Source organism: Dipteris shenzhenensis, chromosome 31 (assembly GCF_047967505.1).
Source record: "Dipteris shenzhenensis isolate YYH24624 ecotype China chromosome 31, Dip_SZ_1.0, whole genome shotgun sequence".
Classification (NCBI taxonomy): domain Eukaryota; kingdom Viridiplantae; phylum Streptophyta; class Polypodiopsida; order Gleicheniales; family Dipteridaceae; genus Dipteris; species Dipteris shenzhenensis.
In genome coordinates this window covers 28,086,437-28,100,047 of record NC_141626.1, presented here as the reverse complement: position 1 = coordinate 28,100,047, position 13,611 = coordinate 28,086,437, and the positions used below count along the sequence as shown (strand labels likewise).

Here is a 13,611-nt window from a genome sequence, read left to right as displayed (position 1 = left end):
TCAGGATCTCTCTTGGGCAGTTTCGAGTCTCTTCAGACAAACTTCGTATCGAGAGCGGCAAAGCAGAGCGACTACCCAAGGAGAGGCGCATAGGCACACTGTGTGACATGCAGGAGGTTGAGAAAAAGGAGCATTTCATCTTCAGGTGTCCTGTTTACTATGAGATCCAAGGGCGTTTCTACTGCCTCTTCAGAGATAGCTATGGGATTTTGGCCCGATTCCTCTCCTACCCAAACCAATGGTGTTTGACAGGTTTCATTCATCAGGTACTTAGACACCGCAAGAGGATACTCCGAGCACAGAGACAAGAGCAGACTTTTTCCTTGGTTGATCCCTCTCAAAGCTCTATCACGGAGTTCTTTCAACCAGATCACATGGATCCCCACAAGACGAGGCCTCGACATGACCGTGACCCGGAGCCTGTAACCTGACAGCTCAAATAGAGGGTTGACACATAGATCACACTTGGGTACATCCCCTCCTTGTTAGAATCAGAGCCCAACCGACGGGGGTCATAGTAGCCCTGGTTAGACGCAGAGCTATGACCAAGAGACGTGCCAGGATTGCACCTTTGAGTGGCCGACAGCACTCTATTGCCGACTTCATGCCTCCATTGCCTCATCCACCTTGAGGTCCTGCTGTTGATGATGATGATGTTGTTGATGATGATGCTGAGATTGATATATAGTCGACCATCAACATGAGTATGTTGTACTTAAGACTTAGTACTGCCACGAAGCCAAAGAAAGTAATTAAATATAGTACATCAATATATTTAGATTACTATACATAATATTAAACCTTTTTCAATATTAAGTATTAGGCTTTATATATTTTAAGTATATTTTATTAGTTTAAATATACATAAATGCACATTATATGTGTGTGTGTGTGGTTTAATATTTAATATTTTAAATATAATTTAATAATTTTGATATCCTAAAATATAATTTTAAAGTCTAGTATTAGGTTTGGTATTTTAGATATTTTAATAATTTAAATATACATGAAAATATTTAAAATACTTTACATAACATTGATAAAAAGGACTGGAGGTAATGTAGACCATTCTGATTGCAATTCTCGCCTTCTTTAAGTTCGGTCACAAATTCGGCCACATTAAAATATGTGACTTTCCTGGAGACCCAGCAGTACACTGTACAGTCCACAATGCATTCATGCAAACAGTAGACGGAGCTCTTATCAGATCCTTATTAAGATGCTATATCATAAAATTCACAGCACTTCTAGGTTATGAATGGAGCTACATCATTGAAATTTCCTTTTAGCATTTTGAGTCCACTCACCTGAAGGCCAAAAAGATACCAGCAAGAACCCACAACGTGGGCTACCAAAAGAAACAGAAAAAGGTTGATGATAAAATTGGCCCATGCTGTTTCAAAGATGAAACCTGTTGGTGAGTTCCCAGCAAGCAGTGGAACAAAGCGTATCATCCTAGGAACATATTGGAGAAGAACAGTAGCTCGGAGAAGATTCTTTGTAAAATGGGCTGCATTGGTCTTGCCAAGAACCTTTGGCACAACCACCCATATCAATATCTGTAGAACATGGCATAGAAGCACATCACCCCCATTGATCATATAACTGTTCTTATTTACAAAAATGATACAAACACCCTGAAGCAAAAAGAAAAACATTTATACGTGCAAGCACAGAGGAAAAACCAGAAGAAAAACCAACAAATGCAAAACCCTACTGTGATAGAAACCCTTTAAAAAATTTAACCTCGTCATTCATGGTACCTTAATTCAAGATGGCAGCCCCATTAGCTAAAGCCAACACAAAAAGTGCATTGAAATTAGGTAAAGTGGTACTTGAATCGGAATAGATCACTAAAGCAAGCTCGAATATATCCCGCCCACATTTTCTCCTCTAAAAATACATTAGTACTTTCACTGTTGTAGAGGATATAGAATTAATGTGTGCTCAGTATAATAACATACATGAGAGCATCAATTTAGGGGACATTCTTTTTTAATCCATTAATAGGGGTAAGTCATAACAAGCCGAAGGGGAGGCTTGTTGCCACCTCCACCCTGTTGAAAACAACAAACCAAGGGAACTAGCTAACAAGCCAGCAACCTAATCGTAAGATTTTACAGTGCATCCAAAGGGGTGGCTTGAAGACCATCTCAACCATGAACAAACAACAAAAGACAGGTCCAAAAGACCCACAGAAAACTGGATTTTCAGCTATGACTACCTAGAGCTAAAACATTCAAAACATAGAAGAAAATGCTCATATGACGTATATACCTTGAGAGAGCATAAAGAAACCCACGGATCACCTTCTGAAGGGGAGTAGGTATGATTAGTCACAGATGCAAGCCACTAAAGATGAGGAGGGTAGAGACCAATGAGCCAGTAATGCAAGGTCCTAAAGATGAGACTGCTTCCTGATGCCCAGTGAGGGGTGAACCAAAACTAAACAACTCAGCAGGATCCAATGAGCTCAGTCACCAGCCTAAAAGTAGCTCCACCGTCATTTCCTTGACATTAACACAACGTGTCTGCTTCCACAGCCAGCTCAAACCACCTCACAGACAAGGACGGAACTAAGTTGACATCTGACACCAGCTGCACAATGTTGAGGCAGAAGTAGGGATATAGGGGGTGACAGGCCCCATCGTAATCTAGATGAGCTACATGACAATGTAGGGAGACCTCTGTGCAATAGTCACTTCACTTTTGAATCTATAGTTTTCACAGTCTTAGTCAAGGATGCAGACTTAGAAAACTATAAATGGAGGTGACAGGTCCTCTGTGCAACAATCATGTGACTTTTGAATGTTCCTGCTCTCAGCTCACATTTAGCAGGTATGGAAGCCCTTTTGGAGTGTTCCTATACAAAAACTCGCAAGAACTTCCCGGACACATTTTTGTTTTCTGTCATTTCAAAAAGAAAGCCAAGCTTGAATGTTGCTAGAATTGCAGATAGTTGATCAACTTTTGCATAGGGTTAGTTGCAAAACTCTGGGAAGTGCTTCATCTATAGCGTGGCCACAGGTCCTTCTTCCTTCTGGCAACAGTGGCAGCCCCTCCCCTTTCATTCACACGCTGCTCAACCCCATACCAACTTTATTTTGACGGGTGGTGATGCATTGACAGGTCATACCAATCCACACTACTTTTGTCTTTTTTTAAAGATGAAAAACCTGTAATGCAATGGCAATAGTATTCTCATGATACAAAGTGGGAACTTGAAGAACCTTACAGTGTCTTAACTTCAATTCCCAGCAAGGAAAGGTATCCAACATGGGCTCCTATACAACTTATCTGGAGTGGATGAGTTCATTGGTTCCGAGAAACAAAATGATTTTAGAAGCGAAGCCTTATCTGGGGTATATGAATTCTTGCACAGTGAGAAGGGCAAAGGTTTCAATAGCAATGTCTTGTCAAGTGTGGATGAGTTCATGCATATTAACAAACTTGAGGGTGGGCTCCTACCTAAGAGTGTGCACACCAGGTACAAACACATGAAGTTTGAGGGACCTGCAGAAGTCAATGATTGCAGGTTGATAGGAAAGAAAGAAAGAAATTTTATTAGAGTCTTCGGAAGACCGATGGGTCTATGAGACTGAAAGAAAACCTGATACAAATCACAGTAAGGGTGGAGCTACTGAAACGAGCATCATCACCCATGCTGAATCCTAAGTCTCATAATCAAATCAAATACATCTGGATGTAACAATGAAAAGAAAAGGACTGGAGCGGAGCAGAATCCTCCGTACGTCATGTCGCCCGCTGGTGCATAGCCAGTGATGGCAAGGACACCAATAGTCTCTGCCTTTTGCAGCTTCCATGGGAAAGTCTCCCACAACTTTCTCCAACTATGTGAAAAAGTACCTTCCTCTTTCATGTCAAGCAGCTTGGACAATCATTCAGTGCCAACTGGCACATCTTTTCCTTCCCCTTTTGAAGTGTTGTTTCTATGTACCCACATCTACAATAAAACTCCAAACTTGTATGTCATGTCTTATGATCCCTCCTATCTTCCTTGGCACCTATTGCATCTACGTCATGCAAGCATATTTCTAGTCTAGGTCACCTAGATCATCCACTTCATAAAGGTTGTAGAAATTCACAACTCATGGATGGTCCATCACTCCAGGTTGTATCTGCACCATTCTTCTCTTGTGTTCAACCTTTCCAAGGTCTGCTGTTTTGATGTGTCATCTCCAATGTCTTGGAGGTCTTCAGACCTACCAATGTTATCAGTGCCTTATACCTCTCTGATGTCATAGTGATCTTTTCACCCACGATGTCCTTGGTGTCTTCTCCCTCCTCACTGTCATAGTGATCTTCTTATCATCTGTTGTATACAGCATCTCCTACACCTTCCATATAAGTAATCCCTCTCTTTGTTTGAGCTTCTTCATCGTCTCTGGCAATCCGTGAACAGAAATTCCTTTGGTAAGTGGGTGCTTTATTGCACAGACCAAAGGTCACCATGCCATAAGCTATCTTGCCTTGCCGGTTGACACTGGTGGAGAGTTTAGTGGTACTTCCTACTACGGTGAACTGACTTCTTTACAAAATGTTTCTTGCACTATCATATGACCCTCAATGTGATCTCCAAATTCCTCAAAAGCACAATCTTCTACCATGTTGGCTGACAAGGATCCCATGGTCTTATGACCCCACGGTCATAGCATGAGCTGGCATTAAGGTTAGGACAAGGACCTTTTAAAAAAGAGGGTATAATCAACCCCGTACATGGTTGCCGTTAAGATAAGGACACCCTTAGGTAGCCTATATGAGCTACGGGCTCATTTACCAGGATCCCTTGGGATGGACTACTTAGATTACTAGGACCTTCAGCATGCCCATGCCTAATCTGGCCAAACACCTAGATTAGTGGACTCCTATGGTATGGAACAAGGGTTATGCCACGAAATTGTATTTATCCCAAGGAATAAACAGAACTATTTCAATTTGACTCCGGTCCATGAGAATTATCTTTGGTCAACTAGAGAAAGTTTCTTTCTTTCCCCACCCAAAAGATAGACTTCTATTAAATATGCAAGAAACTCCCTGAGCAAAGTTCTAAGGAAAATACATCATACTAACATGAAAAAGCATAACCCAAAAAGGGTAAATCAAACTCACGTAAGAGGCAAAGAGAAAATCCAAGATTGAGACTGAAAATGCGACCTCAACCCTGTGGGGGATTCCAAGAAGAATGGCGAGCCACGGCCCGCTCCATTCTCTGAAGGAGACAGTCCTCCCAATAGAGGATGCCCGTGAGGATTCCTGCATACTCCCCCAAATGGCCAAAAAGTGTGTACCATGCATGTCCAAATATTGGCCAATGAATGTGCTGGATGGATCTCGGAGCCTCTATGAATCTGGATCTCCAAACATGCCATGTTGCTATGCTCACCAAAATCTCCCAAGAAGTGTCTACAAAGGCATGTGGTGGTCTATATGGAGAATCAGGGATGCCATCCAGTGAGCATGACTCAACGATATGTCGCCAAACTGAAATAGCCAAGAACAGTCGTGTCACATAAAATTCCTGAGGTCCAGAAGAAAGAGCCAAGCTACTAAAAACCAGGTCATGAAGAAAGGAGAGAGCATAAATGTGCTCAATAATCTAGCGATCCCTTGCCAAATGATCCTTGCATATCTGCAATCCCATAAGCAAGTTGAATTGACTCCCCAAAAGAAAGGCAATGAGTGCATGATCCCTCCATGAATAGAAAGCCAAAGCACCACCTTACATGATAAAACTCTCCTCCGCAAATCTGAATTTTTTATATTGAGGCCTCCTTCCTTCGTGGGGAGAATCAAAGTCTTCCAAGCCACCTTGGCTCTGGTGTTTTGCGAACCAACTAGTTCACTCCAAAGAAAGTTTCTTATAGGTCTTCTTAGTTAACTGACGCAGTCCCTAGAATGGCAGCAAAAAGAACACACAAACCATGTCATGGCCAGCAAAACTTGGTTGACCATCATCTTAGCAAAACTCGGTTGACCATCATCTTAGAAATGAGAGAGTGTGAGAGCAAGAGAGCTGAACGCAGTGCTTGCAATAGAAGAAGTGGGATGGATTTTGTCTAAGTGACAAAACCTTATCCTTCACTAACTGTAGTTAGTGAACTAGCTGTGGTTAGGGGGAAAAACCTCTTAAGGAGGAAAAAGTGGCCCTAACCTACTTATTACATTACATTGGTCATTGCTGAATTATGATAATAATTCTAACACCCCCCTGCAGTGCCAATGTCATGTACAAGGAAATGATCATTGTTTCTTGCTCAACCAAGAAATGCAAGCATGTCCTAGAAAGAAACAATTCCCACTCGTGGACTGCCTAGTATCATAGTCTCCAACCCAATCTCAGTCACTGTAAGCATGCATCTACAAGTCACCCCCTTGGGAAACATTAAGCCAAAAGACTTTGTATCTTGCAAGTAGCGGAAGATGCATTTTACAACCTGCCAATGCATAATCTTTGGGCTGTGCATATACCTGCTCACCTGAGAAACTGAAAACTGAATATCAGGTCGTGTATTGCAGAGATAAATGAGGCATCCAACAGCTTGACTATAGAGTGTGACATCAATTGATTCACCTGCATCATGCATTGTAAGCTTCAGCCCCGACTCCATGGGAGTATACATAGGCTTGCAATCATGCATGTTGAATCTATCCAAGAGCTTTTGAACATACTTGGATTGACACATAACAATGCCACGTTTCTCTTGAATAAACTGGATCCACGAAAAGAAATGTAACAAGCCCAAGTCTGACATATCAAATGTAGCTTTCAATTGGGCCTTGAAATCTGCAATTACTTCCTCATTTGATCCGGTGAGCAGCATGTCATCTACATAAAGAATGATGACCAGAATATCCCCCCCATCCTTCTTGATGTAGAGGGTGCTTTCAGTTGGACTATTCTGCAGCCCCTTGCTGGTCAGAAAGACATCAATTTTGGCATACCATGCACGTGGGGCTGAATCTGTACTTGTGGAGCTGGCGGAGGTTGCTGTAAATTCTGATTTTCAGCGGGGGAACCAAATGCTATAGGAAGCATCCCCTCAAACACATCATCTGAAGAGGCCGGAATCTGAAATTCAGCATTTCTATGTGCAGAATTTTCAAAGAATATGACATCTCTACTAATAAAAATCTTGCGTGTAGGAGGATTGTAGAGACAAAAGCCTGTGCTTTGTGAACTATATCCCACAAAAATGCATTTTAGTGCCTTATCTGACAACTTGTGTATGAACTCCACAGGCATGTGGGCATATGCAACATAACCAAAAACTCTGAAGTGGTCCACTGAAGGCTTTCTCCCATCCCATGCCTCATAGGGAGTGATTCTCTTCAAAGCCTTTGTAGGAGCCCGATTTAAAATATAGTTGGCACACATCAGGCCTTCCAGCCAAAACCTGTGAGGCAACTTCTTACTTGTGAGCATGCATCTATCCATTTCCATGGCGGTGTGATTCTTCCGCTCAGCTTTGCCATTTTGTTGAGGTGTAAACCTCACTGTAAGCTGATGCGAAGTGTCTGCACTTTGAGTCCTGTCTCATTCTCAACCATAGCCACAAAGTGTTTGAAATGCATAAACACTTCTGATTTTGCCTTGAGACCATAGACCCAAGTGTAATTGGTAAAGTCATCTATGAATGTAACAAAATAGAGATAACCCCTAAAAGCAGGTGTCCTCATGGGACCATAGACATCACTGTGAATAAGCTGCAATTTTCTTGTAGCTTTCACTCCACCATCCTTCTTGAAGGGAAGCCTATGCATTTTGCCAAGAATGCAACCTTCATGCATCTTCACATGCATGAGGAGGAGGCGGACTCCAAAGGAGGTAATGCATCAACCATATCATGCCTCTAAAGTGTCATTAAGCTGCCATAGCTCATGTGCCCATACCCGGCATGCCATAACTCCGCATTGTGCATCGCAGCAGTGGGAGTGCTAACTAATAATGCAAGATGGGATTTTTTTTCATATAAATCAAGCTGAAAAAGACCCCGATACAAAGTGCCAAACAACCTCAAAGAATATGCATTTTCTTTGTCTCTCACTGCACACTTGTCATCATCAAAAACAACCTGAAATCCTCCTCTATTGAGTAAGAACACTGAAAGCAAATTCTTCTTTATACCTTGCACATAGAGTACATCTGAAACTCTGAAATCGGTGCCATACTGGATGTGAGAATAATGTCTCCCACTCCACACACTGAATGAGAAGAATTATTTGCACGAGTTACCTTCTTCTTGGTGGGTGAAGAATGCAAAGTTACAAACAGATTTTTCTTGGAAGTGATGTGCTTTGAAGCACCACTATCAAAATACCAAGTATCTAGTGTTTCATCAACACTGAAAGAGCATTCTTCCTTTGAAGGATCGTAACTGCAAGTCAAAAAAGCATATGGGTCATCATGATTAGTGGCTGTAGTATCTGAACTACCCACTGAAAAATCTGAAGTGCAAGTCAAAAAGGCATAGTGCTCTTCAACCAAGTTGGCTGCAACATCTCCTCCATCATGGCAATGTGGACCTGATGCATCTAATACAGCCATACCGGAATCCCTTTTCTTTTCTTTGGCTATGCGCTTCTTGCACTCTCCAATATAATGACCTGGCTTCTTGCAAAAATGACAAATGCCCTTCTTTTTTTGCTTGTTTGTATCACCCTGTGCCTTATAAGAAGGCTGTCCAGAATCAGCTTTATGCTGATGTGTGGGCTGATTGGCATGTGGCTTATGCTGCCCTTTACCCTTGGGCTTAAACTTGGAGAGCATAGCATGCTCGCCAGCCCGGGTTGCCATATTTCTGCGTGTTTGTTCCTCCTGCAACAGAAGTCCTACCAACTCGTGAAAGGAGAGAGGATTGCTGCCCCCCCTCAATGACAAATTCAGCGAGGTGTGGAAACCGAGATAGGACTCAGGAAGAGAGTTCAGAGTGGTGGAGATCATCTCTGAATCCGGAACTACTTCATCAATGTTAAGCAATTGTTCCCTGAGATCCTGAAGCTTTGTGAGGTGAGAATTCATGGAATCTCCCTCCTCCATATGTGTATGGGAAAATTCTCGCTTCAGAAAGCAAACCCAGCACCCAAATGTAGCTAGATTACACGTTAAAGCGTCAAATGTAGAAAAAGAATTTTATCTTAATTGATTTTATGTGCTAGGTATGTTGAAATATGGATCAGAAGGTGGTTCCAATGAAGAGGATTCAATGCTGCTGACATGTGACAAAGTCAAATGACATATCTGAGGTGCTCAACGGGTAGAGCACAATCTGCATTCTTTTTTGCTTTTTGGATCATCTCCAAATTCCACTTGGATCAAAAGTTATGGCTCCTGGAAGAATAGGCCAAATTGTGATCCAAATGTAGCTAGATTACAAGGATTGCTAGCCCAGCACCCAAACTGTGCCCTGTAAGCAAGAGCGACTCGGCTGGGTAAACTTCAAGCACCCGCAGAGTGTAATTGAGAGCCTGAGAGAAGTAAGCAAGCGTTGTTTCATCGAACGGGGCACAATTGGCACAGAGAGAAGCGAACTCGAAACCCTCCCAGAGGAGCATATTGGCGCAGACATCGGCCTCGCTATCGATTGAGCTCGAGATCTGCGTGCCCCTGAAAGCCAGAACAACCCTGGGGGGATGCTCCTTCTGCAAAATCGATGATGAGTGCAGCTGCGGCTGCTCCTCTTCGTAAACAACAGAATGGACGCCTCCGGTGGGAGGACCGATGGCAGCAATTCTCTAGGAGGGGAGCCAATCTGGGATGGGGACAGAGCGAGGGAAACGGTAAGCGTTGGCACAGATCTGAACGATAGGCAAGGCAAAGTCCCTGAATTGGAATCCATCGAGCGGGGGGATGGAGGGGCCTACAAAATGTACGAAAATCCGTACGTGTACGGATTTGCAGAAACCTGTACGGATGGTAGCTGTACGGAGTACAGCCAACCCGCCCAATCATGTACGGATGTCTGTGTTTCAATTGATGTGTGCACCTCCTGCAATACAAAACAAATCCAAGGCTTCCCTGAAAGATGTGAGCATCTATGTAATGACATTCAAAAAAAGATCCAATCTACTCTGCCGTATGCCTTTTTAAAATCCAGGAGTAGAATGGCAAGGCGATGGTCAATCTGCATAGCTCAATTTGAAGCTTCCCAAAAGGAGAAAGTGATGTCAAAGATGCTTCTGCTGTCACAAAGCCCGTCTATGTATCGTGAATGAGATATGGAAGAATGGGCTGCAACTGCAAACTGATATTTTTGGCCACAATCTTGTAAAATGTTGACAACAAATTGATAGGTCTCCATTGCAATAAAATTTCTGCAACCTCCCTTTGGGATAAGATGAATGAGACCTCTGTATGTGAATCAGGCATATACCAGAGATCCAAACGCCCTACAGGGCTGAGGTAACCCCTAATGATATCCCAAAAAACAATGAAAAAGTCAGCCCAACTGAACCCGGGCATCAACTGTTGTGAAGGGCAAGAGTAGTACTGAATTGGTGAAAGGGTGGAGCTGTTCTATAGTAGGACAAACATGTGGTAGCGTATGAGAGCCAGTGGTTGCACGCTGCAAAGAGGCATTTACAGGTGTATAAGAAGCCCTACCTGTGGCTGTTATTCATGCTGGGTGCTGATTTCACGGCCAAGACAAACTATCAAAGCCTCAAGTATTTCTTGTCCCAGACCAAGTTTTCCAAGAATCATATGAGATTTTCATGTCCATGTTCTATTTTCAGATTCTACATACACAGGAATGAGAAAGAGGGAGGGAGATTCTAGGAAGGAGGGGCTGAAGGGAAGGGCTGAGAGGAGGAAGGGGTGAGGGGGGAGGAGGGCTGTAAGGAAAGGCTAAGAGGAGGAAGGGCTGGGTGGGCTGGGGTGAGAGGAGGAAAGCCTAAGGAGGGAGGGGGGAGGTGGCAGGGGGGCTAGGGAGGGAGGGAAGAGGTAGCGGGGGCAGGGGCAGGGGCATGGGCATGGGGACAGCAGGCTGAGGGGAGGGAGGTTAGGAAGGGGGACAACAGGTTGAAGGGAGGGAGAGGGTAGGAAGGGGGTGGGACAGCAAGCTGCATCTGCTGTGAATTGAGATCTTTGGTAGCAAATTCGCTAGGAGGTGCTGCATCAGGGTTTTAAGGCTGATTACAAATTTCGTTTTTAGGGTTTTCAGGGTGATTTCATATTCATTTTAGGGTTTCCAAGCTGATTACACGACTATGCACGATGTCCCCCGCAAAATAAAAGTGAGGATCTCACGAACAAAAGTACTCTTCTGATCAATGGCATGTCTGCATTTGGCTGTCGATATATACGACAACATGATGCTAGCAATGAACTCCCATGTAAGACAGTGACGAGCAGTCGACTTTGACACCATGTAGTTTAGGGTTTCAATAAGTGATCTCCTATCATGTGAGGCCTATAGCAATACTCCCCTAAAAATCCTCGTAGCCACAAGGCAGTTCTTTGTGCGTCACCTAAACAACTACACCCCAGGTCACCATCATCTCTACCTTGGTGTAAGCAAAGACCAAACTCAAGGCTCGGTTCCGAACCTCCTATGCAACTGGGCAATCCCAGATCCAATGCCTTTGTGACTCCTCTCCAAAGCCACATCTCGAACAAGCCACCTATCTGCCAATCAAGTGCCCTCTGTGAGCTATCGACGAAAGAAAAGAGAGACCTTCATGGACCTCAAACTGTCCCATAGCCTGTGCCAAAAACCTAATTCAGATCTCTCAAGAAGTCCCTACCTCTCCGAATGAGTTGTTGCTGCAAGTGCGCTATCAATCCTCTTCATCTGAATCCTCCTTCCTGATTTGACCAACTTTGGCACATCCAAAACTCTGGAAACTCTCCAACACCACTGACCTAGGCCTCCTCTTCAATACCCAAAAACTCCAATCTCATCCTTGGAGGTGACGAGACCAGGACCTATGTACTACCTCCTCTAGCATTGAGTTACTATCCAAACTCGCCGAATGGAACAACATAATCCTCCTTGCTAGTCATCCTGTCTGAGGAGTCTACCATCATCTAGGACTCAAAATGTGAAGGATGAGAATCCTGAGGTACCAAGCACCAAAAATAGAATCTCATGTCTAGTCAAGATACTCGCGCAAGAGTACGGACCTCCTCCATCTACTCTCCACACTCATCTATGATGGCCCACCCCGCCTCTTGTAAAATAATATGAGCGCCACTAAGTCCCTACACTCTCTATTCTGAGTCTGCAGGCAGCAAGTCTGCAAAGGTCATCCACTGGAATGCCAATGCCTAACTCTCAAAAACTTGCTCATGGCCTCAGCTAAAAACAAAAACAAAAATGGGGCTAATGGACAACCCTATCCCACTGATCTAGCTATGTCAAATCTGCCTCCTCTCGCACCCAGACAAGGACTTGACTATAAGAAGCCAAAGCTAACATTTCTATAATCCACTATCCTAGAAAACCGATCTCTCTCGTGGTTGCCACGAAAAACTCCCACTCCACCTTGTCATATGCCCTCTCAAGAAGAAAGACCAAAATATACACTTGCCTGAAATGCGCCAATGTTGTGTCCTCCTAGAAGGTAAATACATTGCCAAGAATGCTTTGTCCTAAACAAAACCGGTATGTGTGGGGTGAATGATCTTTGGTAGTATAGAAATGAGGAGCAAGGTGATCGCCTTTGCTAGGATGTTATATGATGTACCTCGTAATTGATTTGCTTTCACTTACTAACCTCCAGCCTATCCCCGCTACCCTTTGGGATGAGGTGAATCAAGCCCTTAGATAGTCTGTCCAACATAGCTCCTAAGTTCATAATGTCATGAAGGGCTATGAGTATGCCTGAGCATATGAGCTCCCAATAATGCTGAAACAAAAACACTACTAAGCCATCCTCTCCTAGGCATGTTCCCTAGTGGGAATTCTAGTGGTGCACTGGGATTAGATACCTTGAAGACTAAGTAGAGGATTTGCAGAGAGGAACAGTGCAGGGTTAAACCCTTGTTGTAAAGCATTTCCATTCAGAAGCATTAAATAAATATAAGGAGCGCCAAGGCATTTGGGGCCAATGGGTGCACTGTGTACTATTCACATTGAGCAGGGGCATTCTAGCCTCACCTTTGTTGTTGTTGAAGCTTGTTTCTAAGTTGTGCTAAGTGATTTAAGTGACTGAAGCTTGCATTGTGGCTATTTATGAAGTCTATGACTAAGTAGAAGAAGATCACTGCCCTTTTGTTTATCAATGGCCGGTTTCAGTGGCTCCATTGCCGGGATCGTCACCATCTTCCTACAGAGGTGGGCCCTGGTAGTGTTGGGTGATGGACACCTTCAGTGCAATTGTTGCTATAGCCATCAATATTAGCAAGCATGTCACACCGTGAGAGGTCATTGACCATTTCAAAGCAAGAGGGACAAGACGAAGACAAAGCATCAGAGAGCTTTGCAGAGGAGCACAGTACCAGCGGGGGTGACGACCAGCAGGACAGTGGGGCTCATCCAGTCTCTCCTGAGCATGCCACGGAGGACTCACAGGATGAGGTAGATGAGGCAAAGGAGCTTGATCCCAATGCACTTTTTCAGCTATGAATGCAAAGTGTAGCGGGAGCCCTGT

At 43.7% G+C, this 13,611-nt stretch overlaps 1 protein-coding gene across 4 annotated transcripts in view; it reads right to left on the bottom strand.

Annotated features, from left to right (window-relative positions):
- LOC147881293 (putative cyclic nucleotide-gated ion channel 20, chloroplastic) overlaps nucleotides 1–13,611 on the bottom strand; it is a 229,693-nt gene that overhangs the window by 105,995 nt on the left and 110,087 nt on the right. For all 4 annotated transcript variants that reach the window (XR_015543997.1, XM_087402227.1, XM_087402228.1 and 1 more), the window contains exon 5: nucleotides 1,308–1,559. Coding sequence is in view for 3 of the 4 variants with exons in the window: in XM_087402227.1 (XP_087258353.1) it covers nucleotides 1,308–1,559 (252 nt within the window). In the remaining variant the exon portion in view is untranslated. The remainder of the gene's footprint in view (nucleotides 1–1,307; nucleotides 1,560–13,611) is intronic.